Here is an 18,761-nt window from a genome sequence, read left to right as displayed (position 1 = left end):
ATCTATCTCTTAGAGGACTAGGACCCTTGGTAAAGAATTAAGCATTAAAATGCTATAATTTTCATGACCAGCAGCCAGAATAGCATAAAACTCCACTTGGATACGTTACTGATCCCGTTTTTTCCCCCTAAAGTTTTGTGAAAAGGAGTAACTTTGATCCATTGTAGCCCATTAGGGTGTTGGGAATGCACTGGACAAAAATGACAAGCGATTTCAAAGCATTTTAAAGTAATTGTTATAAACACAAAAGAAGCAAAGCAAAACATTGGTTTGGAAAAGTCTTTACAGTACTTCCATGTAAATTAAATTATAGTGATGCTGTAGAAAATCACTTAACGGAAGATTTTTACAAAACAGTACACCTGATTGTACTGGACAATAATACAGAATCATATACATTAACTTGTATAATATTAAGTTCACAAATGTGGAAAAAATAGGAAATTGAATGACATTTTAATTTAAATATTATTTAATTCAAAAGTAAGCAAATTGAGTCAAATGAAGTTAACAAAGTGCATATTAGATTGGTACAGGGTCACTTAATGCCTCTGTCCAGGTTGACTTTTACAGATCTAAGTGTGTGTGTGTTTGTTCATTTTCTTTCTTTTCATCATTCAGCATATGCTCTAGTATGACAAACACGTTGTCAGCTATCTTCATTTATAAAATTCTTTGTGTGTATGCCTCAGTTTGTGCGTATATGTATATTTAAATAAATAATGCATTTCAAAAACTACAACAAAAAGTCTTTTAAAGCTTATATTGGCGCTTAGGTTAGAGCTCCCTATCCCTTCTATTGTTTCAGACAGAGTTGCTAAGGTTTGGTGGCCTATATCCTTCCCTTAAAATAAATACACAAATAGACTGAAGTTAGAAGCAGAACTGTGCTTAACCCTTTAAACACAGCCATATGTTTGTTCATTTACTGATACTTTGATTTACCTTATCAGTATGTTTAGGATCATTATCTTGTTATTGGATGTACCGCCGGAAAATTAGTTAGGAGGCATTTCCTGGATCTTGATTAGATAAGATGTTTCTTCACACCTCAAAAATCATTGTGCCTCTGCTGTTAGCAGTTACATCATCAATGAAAGTCAGTGTGCCAATACCCATGGCAGCCATACATGCCCAAGCCATAAACACCTGTTTAATGGATGAGGTGGTATGCTTTGGATCTTTGCAGTTCCTTTTTGCCTCCACACTTTGCTCTTGCCATGTCTCTGATACAGATTTCTCTTCCCACAAGACCTTTTTCCTGTTTTGAAACAGTACACAAACAAGGATTCTTTTTTCTACTTTCCCTGTTTTCCTAAAAGTTACCACAGTATCTAGAAACCTACCTGAAAGGTTATGTTCCATATGCCATTTTGAAGGGCAGGCATTGTTCTTTCTGAAAATTCACGTCTGTTGAAGGAACCATGATGCAAGCATGAATTATAGCACAATAAATTTGCAAGATATAACAATGTTTTAATCTAAAAACAAATTTTAGATTTTACCCTTAGTTTTATAAGGGTTGGAATAAGCTTCCAAGTTTCATACCCGTAACATACAATGTTTGTCCAAATAAGTTAAGAACACCAAAAAAAAAGTTATCAAATATCTGCATCCAGTCTTTTTTATTTTACTGTTTTGGTTTAATATATAATTATTTTTCTTCACTTTCACCGTTTTCAAATAAATATTTGTAGTATGCATATCCATTAATGAAAACCAGTGGCCTATATATCATTTTGAAGGGCTGACCTTACTGTCAGAATACATATAGTTGGTAAAGAAATTATATATTGTGTATCCAAATAACAACACTAATTGTTGCAAGATTCAAAAATGTCTTAAAAAAATGTAAAATATCACTATATATTGTACTTGATTTGTAATGATAGAGGTTCAGTAACACTTGAAATGAAAAAAAAAGATACACACTTCATAAAGAAAAAAATACATATTTTGTGAATTTTTTTACCCTGATTTTACGCTTCCAAGAACAAAACTGATTTTATGAAAGTTAAAACTGCATACAGAAACAACTATGAAAATTACATTTACAGTAATAAAGATAATTTTGTAAATAAATGTATGTTTTGTGCCACAAAGAGAAACGGTTTCTGTTCATTTCAGTGCAGAAAGGCACCTTGCAGCTATCACTCAATCACTAACACTTTACAGTAACGGGTAGCACGACACAAAAAGAAAGCAATTTGCTCCCACTGCTGCCACTCATCTGAACTGTATGAAAATAAATGACACACCCCTTGCCAATCGCCATTACACTGCAAAATATGACAGTAAAATAAAATATTCAAAAAATATTTTAAAACCAATGCCCAGCTCACTATTGACTAATACAGTACAGTCACAGGTAGTGTGACACAGACCAAAAGCACCTTGCTTCCATCCCAATGCCACTCACTTGAATTATCCAGAAACAGATGAAGCACCACTCATCAGTCGCCATCACGTTGCCAAATGTAACAACAGTTAAAAACACAAGATGAACATGTCAAACAAAGCACATCTCACACATCATATTATTTTTCTGTCTCTCTAGCTCTCTGTAGTGTTCTGAAAAAAAATGAGGAACTCCTATTTATTTATTTATCAATGTCTTGCAATCTGCTGAAAGTAGAAAGGCACACACTACCTTGTTTGAATTCTCAGCCCATCATTTTGGTTCACAGATAGCCAGAGTCTATTTACCAACCATGGAGAGGGATTCATTCCATCACAGGGCCCACTTAAGTAGACACTCACATGCTCTAAATTTCTGTTTATGTAACATGCATGTCTTTAGTTTATGGGAGGAAAACTTAAGTACCTTGAGGAAAAAAAACACAGACATAGAAAGAATATGCCAACTCATCAAAAAATGTAATTTAAAAGGTGTGGGTAAAAAGATTCATACTGCAGAGACACAGAACACAGTTTACAGCATACAATGTGGTTCATGCCCAGCTGTATATGTGGGACAAAAATCAAAAACACTTCTAACACATATAAAGGAACATTGCAATGCTGTTAGAAGGAAGGACCCACAGGCTCTGATTTATGCACATACAAGTTCCACCGAACACATTTCATGCAAGTAAAATACAAGGCTAATACTAAAAGTGCCAGAGAACTGGCTGAATCGTGGCTATCCAATGAAAATGCCATTAACAGACATTTATACATGAACTCAGCTTATGCAGGCTTGAGAAGAACATGCACATTATAAATAGGACTTTATGACCAACACCCTCCGAACCCCACCTCATTAATCTTCCCTCTCCCAATATCCACCTGTCCTCCCCTCCTTATTTGCTATATATTGCCTTAGACTCCTGCATATCTAATCATTTTCCTCTGATAATGACTTCTGATAGAAGCTGAAAACTTTGTATCTGTTTTGATTTCATTATAAGAATTACCATTATGTGTATAACATGTTTGAATGTAAATTTTCTGTGAGAGTTTATTTTCCATGATTTCTTCACATATATACAGTATTTAGGTTTACCATTTACCAGAGCGTGTTAATATTTTAGATGCAGTAATGTATAATTTGTCTTTTATGTACTACAATAATTACAGTAGTTATAAAATGATAGATCTATTAGTTATAAAAACAGAAAATAATTTTTAAATTTAGATGATTATTTGAAATGTAATTTTGCAGTTATCTGGATTTATTTATTTATTTTTTACTATTCTTGTTTAGGCTATTTTTAAGGATGTCCCCAGCAAAAAAGAGGAAAACTGCCTCTCCAGAGCTAATTCAGCCAAAAGTAAGCAGGAAGGATGACAGTTTTGTCACTCACCATTCACCAGTTACAACAGATGTCAAGGCATCTTCACCACAGCAGTCTGCCTCCACTCTGATGCAGACTGGTCAGATGGACTCAGCTGAGGGACCCACAAGTTACGAAAGAGAGGAGACCCCTGATACACAAACAGGAGTTTTATTACCCAGGGTTAAAACTGAAGTTAAACCAACTCTTCAGGATTCAGACCATGAAAGTAAGTATGGTATGATAATTTGATAAGACATTAAATAATGGATAGTTTGTGTTCAAATAAAAAGATTTGATATAAACTTACTGGACCCATGCTGATGACGGATAAAGTTCAAAGATGTAATTTTTAAATTTATGTTGTCAGCATTTGACACATATTACAAAAATAGCTTGTGTGTGTGTGTGTGTGTGTGTGTGTGTGTCTGTCTATACAGTCATATGAAAAAGTCGGGGAACCCGTCTTAATTCTTTGGATTTTTGTTTATCATTGGCTGAGCTTTCAAAGTAGCAACTTCCTTTTAATATATGACATGCCATATGGAAACAGTAGTATTTCAGTAGTGACATTAAGTTTATTGGATTAACGGAAAATATGCAATATGCATCATAACAGAATTAGACAGGTGCATAAATTTAAAATCAACAGAGTGTAGCAGTTGATGCGTGGAGCCACCTCTTGAACCCTCAGGTACCACTCGAGACACGAGGTAAAAGTATAACTAATATTTATTTCTCTGTTATACAGTGCACCAAGCACCCTCCACTCCACACTCATATAATCAATAAACTCTCAATAAACCAATACACAATATTCTCTCCTCCTCGCCCAGACACTTTGCCACCCTACCTCCCAGCTCAGCTCAGCTCAGAGTACTGGGCTTCCCACAGTCCTTTTATAGCCCCTGACCCGGAAGTGGTTCCTGGCACAACCCACAAGTCCGTTTCCTTCCGGGTCAGGGCAAACAGTCCTCTTCTTCATCCCGGGAGCACGTCGTTTCCTCCAGTCACGTGACTGTGACGCACTCCCGGGTTATAGGGCACGCAAGAGCCCACTAGCCCCCCTACAGCGACTTCCGGTGGCCCCCAAGGTATCCAGCAGGGCTGTGTGTATAAACTACAAAGTCCATGCGGCCCTGCTGGAAGTCGGGGCACCATCATGCTGTCCGGAGGGCTCCTCCTAGCGGCCTGGGGGGTGGCGACTGGAGTCCGTAGCCGGTCGTCCATCACGAGATATTACATCAATTCTTAGTTGAGCCTCCTTTTGCAAATATAACAGCCTCCAGATGCCTCCTAATAGCCTATAGTGTCTGGATTCTGGATGGAGGTATTTTTACAAAATCTCTCCAGTTCAGTTAAATTTGATGGCTGCAGAGCATGGACAACCTGCTTCAAATTATCCCTTAGATTTTTGATGATATTCAAGTCAGGGGACTGTGACAGCCATTCCAGAACATTGGACTTCTCTCTCTGCATGAATGCCTTTGTAGATTTCGAACTGTGTTTTGGGTTATTGCCTTGTTGGAATATCCAACCCCTGCTTAACTTTAACTTTGTGACTGCTGCTTGAACATTATCCTGAAGAATTTGTTGATACTGGGTTGAATTCATCTGACCCTCGACTTTAACAAGGGCCCCAGTCCCTGAACTAGCCACACAGCCCCACAGTATGATGGAACCTCCACCAATTTTGACAGTAGGTAGCAGGTGTTTTTTCTTGGAATGCGGGTGTTCTAACTGTCATACAAAGCGCTTTTTGTTGTGACCAAATAACTCAATTTTTTTCTCATCAGTCCAAAGCACTTTGTTCCAAAATGAATCTGGCTTGTCTAAATGAGCATTTGCATACAACAAGCGACTGTGGCGTGAGTGCAGAAAGGGCTTCTTTCTCATCACCCTGCCATACAGATGTTCTTTGTGCAAATTGTGCTGAGTTGTAGAACGATGTACAGATACACCATCTGCAGCAAGATGTTCTTGCAAGTCTTTGGAGGTGATCTGTGGGTTGTCTCTAACCATTCTCACAATCCTGCGCATATGCCGCTCCTGCATTTTTCTTGGCCTGCCAGACCTAGGGTTAACAGCAACTGTGCCCGTGGCCTTTCATTTCCTGATTACATTCCTTACAGTTGAAACTGACCATTTAAACCTCTGAGAATTTTTTGTAGCCTTCCCCTAAATCATGATTCTGACAGTCTTTGTTTTCAGATCTTTTGAGAGTTGCATTGAGGATCCCATGCTGTAAACGGTTTAATACAAATGGCATATGAAGATCTCCTTTTTGCCGGAACACCATTTCGAGTTCTTTCAATAAAAAGAAGACTTTGTGATAAAACAATCTACTTACGAAAGTGGGAATATCCAGAGCCAATGTAGCTGGTGGCATTGTTCTCAAGAAGCTGTGGATTTCTGGCCATTGTGGATTGCACGTCATTGTAAGAAATAACTCTGGGCGACCGATAGTTCTGGTTATTGTCATTGCATCATGATTTAACTGGACTACCTTGATATAATGATGGTAATATTACTGCTTTACGTATTTGAATTAGTTGTCGCATGTGGGTTTATTATAAACTAGGGGGCTCCGCCCCCTGCTCACTTCGCTCGCCAACCCCTGGCGTTGGGACATGACAAAGAGTGAGATGTATGAATTAGAAATAGAATAGTGTGCAGCTTTGGATGATGCGCATAGAAATAACAAATAGAGTGTTTGGCATATATTAATGTTTTATCGGAATATTTCTTTGTATACAACATTAGAAGTAAAGATGGTGTCTTGTCCTTGAATGAGTCTTCCTTGGCATGGATCATTTATAATTTTAAGTCTAACGTCAGATGAACGTCGAACACGTGAGAAGGCAACATAAAGTTGTCCATGTCCAAAAACGGGTTCAGAGAGGTAGATGCCAACCTTGTGCATGGTTTGTCTGTGTGATTTGTTGATGGTCATGGCAAATGCAGGTTTAATGGGGAACTGTTGCCGTTTCAATGTAAAAGGTAAATCTAGGTCAGAACTCATAAGGTCAATTCTAGGAATGAGAACAGCACATGTAAGAACTGTTGCTTGAATAACATTGCGTGTCATGGTGTTGACGACTAACTGTGTGCCATTGCATAAACCCTGTTTTGTGTTAAGGTTTCTTAATAGCATGATTATCGTTCCGTTTTTAAGGGCAAGGTTGTGTTGTGGTAATCCGGCTGGGTTAATAGTGTTCAAATATTCTAAGGGGAAATTTATATGTTCATTGTCGTCATCAGACTCAACTTTGTCAGAGCTTAGAAAGATCTGTGTCTCTCCAGGAAGTAATGAAATGACCTGGTTATTAATGTGATTAACATTAATATTTTTTGGACATAATATAGTGCGTTGTGTTAAAAGGGGTATTTGGTCTAATGTGATTGCTGTTCCAAATATCTCTTTTACTAAGTCGTCTGCGATAAATTCATGGATACACGTGATCGTCTCTGTGCCTGCTGTTTTTTAATTCTTGAAATTGTAGCACTCCATCCTTCCTGTCCAGTTGGAAATAATATGGGTATGTTAAAGTATCAAGAAGCGGAAAGCAAATGTCTATGCGTTGGAATGTAGGTGTGTTGTTTTTATCAGGACGTAAATGTAGAACAATATCTCTGTGAAATGGAGGCTCACCATCTTTACTTTGAAAGACAATTGCCACTTCATTAACGACGGGCAGATTGTATCGTCTTGGATCTTGTTCTTTGTCCTTTATCAAGAACAAAGCAATTGTAGTTGCCGCTATACCTTCTGCATTTGCTTTTGTATTTGCATCCTTTTCAACTTCATGTAGCATTTTTATAGACTTAGCTAATGGGTGATTGTTTATGACATGAGTGACGTTTCTCATTATAAGCTCTGTGCATTGTTTGTTTTCAGGAAGGTTCATGCGTTGATAGATTGCCTCATCTGGATCTAGGATGTAGATTTGTGCATATTTGCGTTGTTGATTCGTTTCAGGGTACACTGTTCCAATGCGATGCAATATTTGTCCACATATGCGAAAGCAGTATGGGCCATTGCCTTTTGGTGGCCTGATATGTACTCCGGTAAATGCAAAAGCAAATGAACTATTGTAGGATCTAATGCAGTTCATAAAGTTTGTACTTTCAGGCACATCGTTAGTTAGAAGCTTCTTTAGATATTCAGGATATGAATGTAAAGGAGGCAGTCTACTCTGACCTTTTTGACAACAACGTGTAAATTCATTATTTGTATTGCCAGTTGTTTCTTCTGTGAAGTTACGTGAATGACAATGATTGCAAATGACATTCATTAATCCCAATGAATTTTCCTCAATAGTGGATTCCTTATTGAAGGCGCTTTCAGCCATTTGGCGTAAGCGTTTAACAGGTGTGTGGTGTTGATGTCCGCGATGGGCATGTTTTGCTTTTTGCGTTTGATTGCCTTTTTGTTGCATGTCCATTATTTGTGACGCGCTATTTTATTCTTTTTTTTTTATTCGCCTCCGCTTTGCGCAAAGTCCGTTTCAGCCTACGCCGTGCATTGTTTGTATCGAGCCTTGTCCGTTTTTGTATGTCGGTCATTTGAGCTTGGTGCTTTTTGCGTCTTGCTTTTTTTTTTTTCTGTCAGTTCATTTGCGCGTTGTTCATGTCTCCATTCATGTATTCTGTCTCTTCGCTCCCTTTTTTGTATGTCTGATACGCGAGCTCTTTCGGTTTGAAATCGTGCTTCTTTCGATGCAGCACTTTGACACGCGAATCGTTTTGTACCCGTGACCGTGTATTCATGACTTGTTTCTTTCTCAGCATGCGAAATATGGATAAGTAATAAGGAGGATCGCACTCACTGTTAATATGTATCCTTTTCTGCAGTTGAACGGTTAATAGTGCTTTATTGAAAGGACATCCACCTATGCTGACACCTATGCCGACACCTATGCTGCCTAGTGTGAAGGTGTTGACGTTCATTATAGAATATGTGGCTTTGGGTGTCACTTCTTATGGATGTGTGGGGGGGGTTGTTGTTGCGCGAGCGTCTTCTTTCTTTTTGTGTTCCTGTGTCTTGTTTGAATCCCCCTCTTTGTGTGTGTCCCGTCCCTTGCTTGTAGGGTCTGTGGGGTGGTTTTGTGTTCTTTTTTTTTTGTCTTCCATGGGCTTGTTGAATCCCCCTCTTGGTGTGTGTCCCATCCCGTCCCGTCCAGTGCCTGTAGGGTGGGGGGGTGTGGTCGTGCCTTGCTGTTGTGCGCTCATCTGTTCTTTTTTTTTGGTGTGTTTAGTTTTGTGTGCAATGTGTTTCGTGCTTTGCCCGCGTTTGACTACTTTTTTATGTGCCTTTTCCTTTTTTCGTTGCGCCTCATTTCTGTGACTACTTTTTGTATGTGCTCACTCCTTTTTTCTGTGGTCTCGTCCGCCTCTCGCAGCCCCTCATCCGCCTTTGTCGCCCTCTTTTGTCCGCCTTTCTCCGACTCTCGCGGACTCTTTTTGCGCCTGCGCCTCTCGCGGACCCTCATCCGCCTCTCTCGCCCTCTTTTGTCCGCCTTTCTCGGCTCCTCAGCCGACTCTCGCTGACTCTTTTTGCGCCTGCGCAGTACGTCTTTTTGCAGCTACGGCCCATTGCCGGATGTGCCTGCGTCCATCATCCGGTTTAGCATTCTCGGTTAGTAATATGGATGTGACTGTGATCTTTCAGATTCATATAGAAATCCAAGAAAATTTCTTTGTCTGTTTTTTGCTGCTAAATTTTGTGTAAAGTGCGATACATTTGGCTGTATGGAATTGTATCCACTATTGGCTGTATAATTTCTATTATGTCGGATCGTTTAACTCTTTCAATTCTATGTTGCATCGCTTCTCCGTGATCATAAAGATACATCTGACCAAATTGTTTTTTTTTCTAAATTAAACTTGCTGTAGCTGTAATTTTGGAACACAGATTCTCATAGCGTATGGTCCATTATTGTGTAAATCAACGTTTTGTGATGGTATGATGGTAACGCGAAAAGATTATTGTAGACGCGTATATTTTGCCCGTAGTGTTTGTGGATTTCACTTTCACCAAACAACAAATCTTTGAATTCTTGCGAAAATGCCTCTTCATTGGGAAGCAGCAGTACTTTTCCCTGATAGCAACAATAATTAGACGATCTACAAGTCTCCGACTTAAACTTTAAAGTCTTACAATATCTACATACTTCCGACATACCACCTATGTCCAGATATTCAATCTCTTTTTGCTGTTTTGTTATTTCACCTAGTAATAATTTCTGTTTTTTTGCGCGAATGCGATCTGTAGTCTCTTTTGTTTGACACTTTAGAATTTTAGTACTGTCATATTTTTGAGTTGCTCTGTGTGTGTGTATCGTGCCAAGGTTTTTTTTGAGCCTTTCGAATTCCACTGCTTTCATAATGTGTAACCTGCTCTGCATGTGTATGGCACCAACGTTTGTGAACGTCTGTATGAAGTTCTACTGTGTCTTTTACTCTCTCTTTTTTATTTCTGACCCCGTTTGGACCTGCAAGGTTTTCAATTCCACTTGTGCTGGGCTGATTATTAACTTTCCTTGCCTATGTCACCATCTCATGGAAACATGCTTCCAATCGATGTCAGTATGACATGACTTGACCGTGTCATGGGAAGTGAAAGTGTCTCTGCCTCTCTGAAGTGTCTCTCTGTCTCTCTTCAGAATATCATGTCTTGTCGCAAGATTTTTTTTTATAATCGAGAGATATATTACCTTCCTAATGAAACTATTAATTATTGTTGTTACGATACCAGAATTTCAATCTTTGATATGATACTAAGAAAGTATTGAAATTAAATAACATTTCAATATTTAACAAAGTGTAATGTAATTCAAAAATATTTTTATTGCAAAATAAAACCCTTTCAACCTTTTGTAACTCTTGCTTAGTAGAAAATATACACAATAAATACACAAACCCACACTAAATAGACATTTAAATAAAATGAAAGTAATGTAAACAAGTCTATTGAACAGTAAATAACTTTAAACAATAAATAACTAAATTTAACAGTAGTTTATTTTTTCTGAAATACAACAACTAAAAAACAACAAATCAGTAGCACACTTTAATGGTATGCATTACAAAAGCAAACAGTGCATATTACAATCACTTTGATGCTTACAAATTTTTTGTCAGGAAGACTACCATGTCATTGTGCTCATCTGTGAGGTGTCTCCTTTTTGGGCTGCAAATGAGCCTAGACTTCTTAAAAACACACTCCAAAGCACAGCTAGAAGCAGCAATGCCCAAATATTTTCTTGCAAATTGAGCAAGATGAGGTAAGTTTATTTTCGTTTGTTTTCCACCATGCCAGTGGATCTTCCTCTGCCCTAAGTTCAGGCATCTTCTCTTAAACAGTGAGTTCATTTGTGAGATGCACAGTTAAATATGATGCTGTTTGTGGAGACTGCTGACTTTGACTTTTCTCCAACCACCCCCCCCCCCCCCCCCCCCCCCCTCACTTTTGCTTTTCTTTGATGGTTATTTGGTGCTTGAAAAGGGTGATTGCTGAATTTGGGTTTCTACTTCAAGCAAATGAACACTGTTAATTTAGCATTTGTTTGACTTCCTCTTTTAAGACAAAACTGTCTTTAAACATTTAATCAAGAAATGCTGATGTGTTGGGAACCTACTGCAGAGGTTGGTCCTCATATCCTCGGTCTTGGGTCTTTTTTTATATTTTGTTTATGTTGCTGTTTCAAGATGCTATCGCCCTGATCAGTTATCAAATGAGAAAAAATCTTCCATGTTAACAGTAGAACAGAGGGATAGGGTGGTGTGTTTTTCACCACTGAGGGCATCAGTGAAAGAGCTTAACACTAGAATTACCAGAGTCTATGAAAAAACTCGTAGATCCGGCCCACCCTAAAACCGTTCTCACCTCTCTTTTGTCTTCTAAATGTGCCGATTAAGACGAGCAGCAAGCAACCGGCTATTCCATCCCCCACCGTCGCAGAACATTCACTAAGTTTTCCCAGCTCATGCCTTGTTTGATTGTCTGGGAGTGATTGAACTGCTGGAGTTTTAGAGTGGAAATAATAGATCATTATTTGGAACACACGCATTTCATGTGTGTTCCGTTTCTACAGTAATCTGTGCAAACACATTGTTAAAACAGAAACTTTATCATATTTTAGTAATAAATGTTACAAAATGTAGGCATAAACTATAGAATGTGTGAATCCTGACGTCCAAACATCAAATAAACACTTTCACAAAAGGTTCAAGGATGACACAACACCTTCTGTGGTGTAGCGCTAAGATTTGCTGACTCAGAGCACAACAGCCCTGCCGTGCCTTAGAGACCCGAGTTCGATTCCCGCTGGGGAGGAACTTTGTAGCCTCAAACAGACGTAAAATTTATAAATTGGTATGCACTGTAAATCGTTAAGTTTAAAATGTCGATCGCGGTTATTTCTGTTGATTAATTCATGCTTTTTTACTTAGTCAGAACAGGAGCTTATTCAGCTTATTCAGCTTCTGATCTGACTCTAAGTAACAGCGGCAGTATAAATCACACCCAATCTGACACTGTTCATTTTCAAATAATATTGCATTACTTCGACGATGTTTTCTGACTGGTACTATTTGTGTCATAAAATGGTTTCTTCAAACGTCACATATATTTGTCTCTTTCTTTTTTAAAATGTGCGTTGATCACCGCCAGTATGTTGTAGCACACAGCAACTGGCCACCTGCATGTTCTTGCGCGCACTGAATAAGACCATGCTATATGCAATCATCAGATTAAAATGTTAACAGTTAACAGTTCACACACACGCAAGGATCGTCTTTCTTACATTTGCAACGTGTGTACCTGTTACAATGTACACACTTCTCTCTATGCTGTGGTTTCTATTACATACCTGAAAGAAAGACAATATATGTGAAAACATCATCGCACTAAATGCAATATTATTTGAAAACGAACAGCGTCAGATAGGGTGTGAATTTATGCTGGAACTGGAAATTCTCTGATGTGGAATCAGTTCTGTATGGCTGTGGACGTGGGTGTGAGTGGTGGACATAACTGGGAATTACTGTGAATGTGTGTGGTGTTTTGAGATAATGAATAGAGCTGCAAATTACAGGTGCTTGTTCAGTGTAATAGGAACCATAGCACAGAGAGGTGTGTACACTGCAACAAGTACACGTTGTAAATGTAGGAAGGGCGCTCCTTGGGTGAGCTATAGCGCGTCTTTATGTGAAAACAGTAGTGTCAGATGGGGAGTGTCTGATGATTGCATATAGCGCTGAAGTTACTGCTCTTTACTATGCTTTCCTCTGCATGTCCTGGAGTACAAAAGAAACGGCATGCAGCAACATGTGGGGACTGGCAAGATTGGGGGAAAAAAAACATGCGGTCGTATGTATCGTGATACACTGCAGAACTATAGCACGTCTTTATGTGAAAACAGCAGTGTCAGATGGGGTAGGGAAGGATCCTGAACGCGACTGTGAGAATGAAAAGTGGAAAAAAAAAAAAAAAAAAGCTAACCTTTACAAATATCATAAATTACACTGGCTGTTACAGACTGGAATCAAATGTATCTTTTTATTCTAAAATAGTAAAAATAAGAGCAGTTCACTTCTCAAAAGGGAGTCGTGCAGGATCAAACTCATGACCTTTTGGTTCCCAGTCAGAAACTGATACTGTTGCGCCACGGCGGCAGTCGTAGTAAATGAGTGTCAATGTCGCACACTAAGGCGGCGCTTTTTTTTTGCAGTTATATTTTTGAATAAAAGCGCACTTGTTCTGTTATATTTATACCTTTCGTGAAAGTGTTTCTTTGATATTTGGACTTCAGGCTTCATACATTATATAGTTTATGCCTACATTTTGTCATTTACTACTAGAATATGAAAAACGTTTCTGTTTTAAAAATGTGTTTACACAGATTACTGTAGAAACGGAAACACACATGAATGCGTGTGTTCCAAATAATGATCTGTTATTTCCACTCTAAAACTCCACTTCACTCCCAGATAATCAATCATGGCATGAGCTGGGAGAAATTCGTGCACGTTCTAAGTCGGTGGGGGGACGGAATAGCCGGCTGCTTGCAGCTTGTCTTTATCTGCACATTTAGAAGACAAAAGATGATGGTGGAGAGGTGCGAACGGATTTATGAAGCGATTTAAGGTGGGACGGATCTACGAGTTTTTTCGTAGGCTCTGGTAATTCTAGTTGTCCTGCAACAGGACAATGACCCAAAACACACCAGCAAATCCACCTCTGAATGGCTGAAGAAAACAAAAATGAAGACTTTGGAGTGGCCTAGTCAAAGTCCTGACCTGAATCCAATTGAGATGCTATGGCATGACCTTAAAAAGGCGGTTCATGCTAGAAAACCCTCAAAGCTGAATTACAACAATTTTGCAAAGATGAGTGGGGCCAAAATTCCTCCAGAGCGCTGTAATAGACTCATTGCAAGTTATCGCAAACGCTTGATTGCAGTTATTGCTGCTAAGGGTGGCCCAACCAGTTATTAGGTTCAGGGGGCAATTACTTTTTCACACAGGGCCATGTAGGTTTTGGATTTTTTTTTCTCCCTAAATAATAAAAAGCATCATTTAAAAACTGCATTTTGTGTTTACTTGTGTTTTATATTTGACTAATGGTTAAATGTGTTTGATGATCAGAAACATTTTTGTGTGACAAACATGCAAAAGAATAAGAAATCAGGAAGGGGGCAAATAGTTTTTCACACCACTGTATATTCTTTTGACTTTATTCTCGTAATTTGTCATTAAAGTAGAACATCGTAAACTAAACTTCATCATAAAATGAATATTTAATTTACTAGATTTTCTCAAACCCCGTCATAAGTTTATATAGCACATTAAATGCTTTGTGTTAAGTGATTCGTTCAGAGATGGGCGCAACTCTGAATGGATGGCATAATTAAACATGTATAACGAAGATATTTTTAAAGTTCTGAACACTCCGTGGGCTAAGTTTATAACTAGTTTTAATTTCACAAAGACGTTTATTGTGTGGTGATTGGTTATGTGGTGAAAGAAAAAGGAAGGATAGGAACTGGGGTTTGGTAGCCTACGTCAGATAGAGACAGCATGCATGCAATAAAGATAGCCCGCTCAGAAGAACATGCATTGAATTCTGTGTTCGTGTCTCCGACCAGCAGATCACAAACCCAACATTTACACAATATTTAAGTTAAACCTGTGCGATAGCTATTCATACATCCAGTTTTTTGGAGCCTCGTCACACCTGCCATAAAGTTCTCTACACTGAACATACACCTGGGGACCCCTTACTGCGAGGGAGCAGCACTACCGCGTCACTACCGTGCATGTGTAATACCTGCTTTAATGCATTTCATCATGAAAATGATATCAAGTATTTATCTTAGCATTCTAAATTTTCAGAAAGCAGGAATATCATGAAGTGAATGAATTCTGTATGGTGATCGCTTAAGAAGCGTAGTGATTAACTACTGGGTCGGCGAACGTAACACAAAGCATTTAATGTGCTGCATTAATTTATGACGGGGTAAATTAAGTAATTGATTAAACATTGATTTTAGGAGGAAGTTTAGTTTACGACATTCTACTTTAATTATGAAGTAAACTATGAGAATAAAGTGGAAATGTTGACTTTGTTCTCGACATATAGTTTGTTTTTTTTCTTCCCAGTATAGCTTAGCTTGAAGCAAGGTCCATATTAATGCAGTTTGCCTAAAATGATGGTTCAGCTGGTAAAGATGTCATCACCAAGTTGCACTTGTTGTATTTTATTTTAATTTGGTGAATACTGTGTAATGCACCTGGGCTTGAAGTCTTGAAGTAATAGTGCAACTATCAGTAATAATACTATTATTTATTTTATTGTTATTATTTATTAGTTTAAATATTATGCAGCTTAATGATGATAAAGTTGTTTAAAAAGTCACTTTAAACGTGTCAGTGGACAGAGATTGTTAACATTAACAGAAAGTGTAGTTGGTTTACAAAAAGTATTTACTATTTATTCCTTTCTCTAAGACTTATTCGGTGCAATGCAATTTTTGACAAGCACTCCTGGATATTTTACTAAGTCTAAATGCCTCTTTGTATGGTTGAAAATATGTTGTCAAAATTATAGTTTGTTTTTGCAAAATTTGTTCAATAAAAAGGTTCTATATTTTGACTGCATCTGTCATGCAATGTGATACCTTCTCAATTAGTGCCACCCCCCTTCAAAACTATCACTTTATGGGGAAATGCAAAACTGTATTAATACTTGTGTGCACATTAAAATGTTTTTTTTTTTGTACAATGTACAATACTCTTGACAGTGGAATAGGTTATTCTTAGCCAGTAATTGCAGTGGAAAATGTGGTTAACATCCACTCATACATGGGGAAAAAAATACCGTTGAATACCGTGAAACCGGGATAATTTAGAAAAATACCGTGATATAGAATTTTGGTCATACCGCCCACCCCTAGTTACTGCTATGTATGCTGAGGCAGACATGCTGGTTCATAGATCAGGTATGGTTGAAAAGTAAGGCTCCTGTGTAAGACTATTATTTACTTTACTTTTTATACCTCATAAAGTGCAGGGATTTCAGTGTATATTAAATGGTTTCTTGAAGGAAAACAATACCTGTTATTTAGTTGTTGCATAAGCTGCTGAAATCCAGGTTTTTCAACAGTACATACAGGTACTTGATCCCTGCATATGTGTTTTGCAACTGTCCTGTTTAATCTCTTGGTGATTTTTTTTTTTTGCCATACTTTTTACATTGTGCAAATACAGTTGGTGGGGTAGTCTGTGATTGCGTTTGTGAAGAACTTCTTCTTTTATATAATAGGACAAACCATTTAGTTGTGTTTATACCTGCAACATGTTTATTATGAGAAAATTATGTTGGTCAAATCGTAAATAATAAATAACTATAGCCATTGTAATTGCATTCAAAACCATTAAATAATTAAAACTCTTAAAATATTAGAAATTATAGCATTTTATTTTAAAAATAATTATTTTTACTCATCTACTTATAAAGTAGATAGGAACAGAGCAAATGTCCATCATTTTTACATGCATCTATATATCGTGTTAAAACCAGGGCTGGGAATCAATTAAAAAAATTAACTAATTAATCGCATAAATTCATGTAGTTAATCGCGATTAACCACATCTAACATTAAAACATGTATGAATACATAAATCATTAAGTAAATACACACTAAATCACAAATTTAATTTAGAATCTGCACAGAGGATTTAAAAAAAATTAATGGCATAGTTTAAACATAAACAATTACCTTAAACCTGAACATTTAATAAAAACTACTTGAGCAAGTACAACCTGAATTTGAATGCCTTCCTAAAAGGCAAGTTGAAAAGAAGGCAATATGAAAACGAGGCCAAAGCATTAATTATTAAATTTGCATAGCTTATGAGACACAGACATGTCAGAGTAAAAGTTAAGTGAGCAAAACGACTGTTTTCTTTCATTGCACTGCTGAAGACTGATTTCATTTGAAGAATAAGCATCTCTTAAATGGGCACACATTAACACTTCTGTTAAAAACTCTGTGAATACCATCCTCAACTGTTTCTCCCTCAACAACTTGATAATTATACTCTATGGAAGTGTTTTTCAACTGGTGCGCAGTGGAAATAACAGTGTAGAGTCCCTGGGTCCTGACCTGAGAGAGACATGCTCCTCAGGTGGTTGAGACCTGTCCAAGGAGGATGGGACTACAAGGAGAAGCCGACATAAAAGCAGCTCTGTGATCGCTGTTTTGTAGACATGGCACTTAGAGAGCACTTTAGCACCAGGGAGACATGTCCGGTATCCATCTTCCTGGGTGCATGTTTGTCAGCGACTTTCACTGAGCCGAGGGACAGTGGGCATATGAGTTGCCTCTGACCCTGGGTCAGTGGGATGAGGCAGAGAGAGGACCATCTGTATCAGTGGGAAAAGGGACGAAGCAGCTGGAAAATGCTGCCAAAGTGCTCACTAAGTACTGTGTTTTTGAATGGCAATCTCCAAGCTTTTTTCTGCTCCCTGTTGCACCCCTTCAACAGTTTAGCACATTTATAGGTTTAATGATTTTGTGGTTGGTAGAATCTAGGGAATCCATTCCCAGACGGGGCTATCCATTCCCAGGAATTCAGGAATCCCGCATGTCATTCCCGGGAATCCTGGGCTCCCGGGGATGACACAGTGCACGAGCATCTCACATGTGAATGGTTTTAGAACGACTGACACTTATTTTTAATAAAACTACTGCAATATGTTGACACCAATAAAAAACTAACCTTAACTACAAGCAGTTCATGCTGTCATATAAGTACATGTATCTAGTTAGTTGCGGTAATAAGAGCGTAGAAAGCACAACGTGTCCACCGTGCGGTTGTCCAGGCGAGAGCGCACCTTCGTGCAGAGTACGCCAGCCACTGAGAAAGCACTCTCTGCCTCCACTGAAGTAGACAGCACAGTCATCAGATACTGAGACACTTGTTCTAAACAAAGCCTGCGCTTGCCGTTGCTCTGAAACACCGCCATTTCAGCTTTTACTGATGCATCCAGTTTCTTGTCATCATTCTGTGATGGCAAGTTTCCTTGCACAGATAATGCGGATGCAACAGACTGACGCATTGCAATTTCAAGTTGCTATTCAAAGCTGTCAACGGCACAGACGTCAATGAACTCTGCCCCGTCCCGGTATTCGTGAGCTGCAGAGTGCAGACAGCTCCCAGTCCACTGTGCTTAGTCTTAGTGGGAGCCGGGAGACTGACTGCTGCTGGTCTGTTGTTGAATGAATTAATGAGCAACACACTACACCGTGGGCCAAATAACCATGCCACTTAATTATTTTCAACTATAACTCTGTTATTTCTTGATTGATTTTTACACGTTTACATGCTATATATGCAAGTTTGGCTGTTCTCGTTTTCCCGGGAATTACAGCAGTTTCATTCCCGGGAATTAAAAATATCCGAGAATCGGATTCCCTA

At 38.4% G+C, this 18,761-nt stretch overlaps 1 protein-coding gene across 2 annotated transcripts in view; it reads left to right on the top strand.

Annotated features, from left to right (window-relative positions):
• The first annotated feature begins 3,712 nt into the window (after positions 1 to 3,712).
• Positions 3,713 to 18,761, top strand: part of gon4lb (gon-4 like b) — a 142,979-nt gene continuing 127,930 nt past the window's right edge. The window contains exon 1 of one of the 2 annotated variants that reach the window (XM_051923063.1): positions 3,713 to 3,959. In XM_051923063.1, coding sequence (XP_051779023.1) covers positions 3,720 to 3,959 — 240 coding nt within the window. In that variant the 5' untranslated portion in view covers positions 3,713 to 3,719. Of the gene's footprint in view, positions 4,006 to 18,761 lie in introns of both variants that reach the window. The other variant, XM_051923062.1, reaches the window with a different exon arrangement.

Source organism: Erpetoichthys calabaricus, chromosome 2 (assembly GCF_900747795.2).
Source record: "Erpetoichthys calabaricus chromosome 2, fErpCal1.3, whole genome shotgun sequence".
Taxonomy (NCBI): Eukaryota; Metazoa; Chordata; class Cladistia; order Polypteriformes; family Polypteridae; genus Erpetoichthys; species Erpetoichthys calabaricus.
The sequence above is the reverse complement of the archived record's forward strand: the minus strand, read 5'-3'. Positions and strand labels throughout refer to the sequence as shown.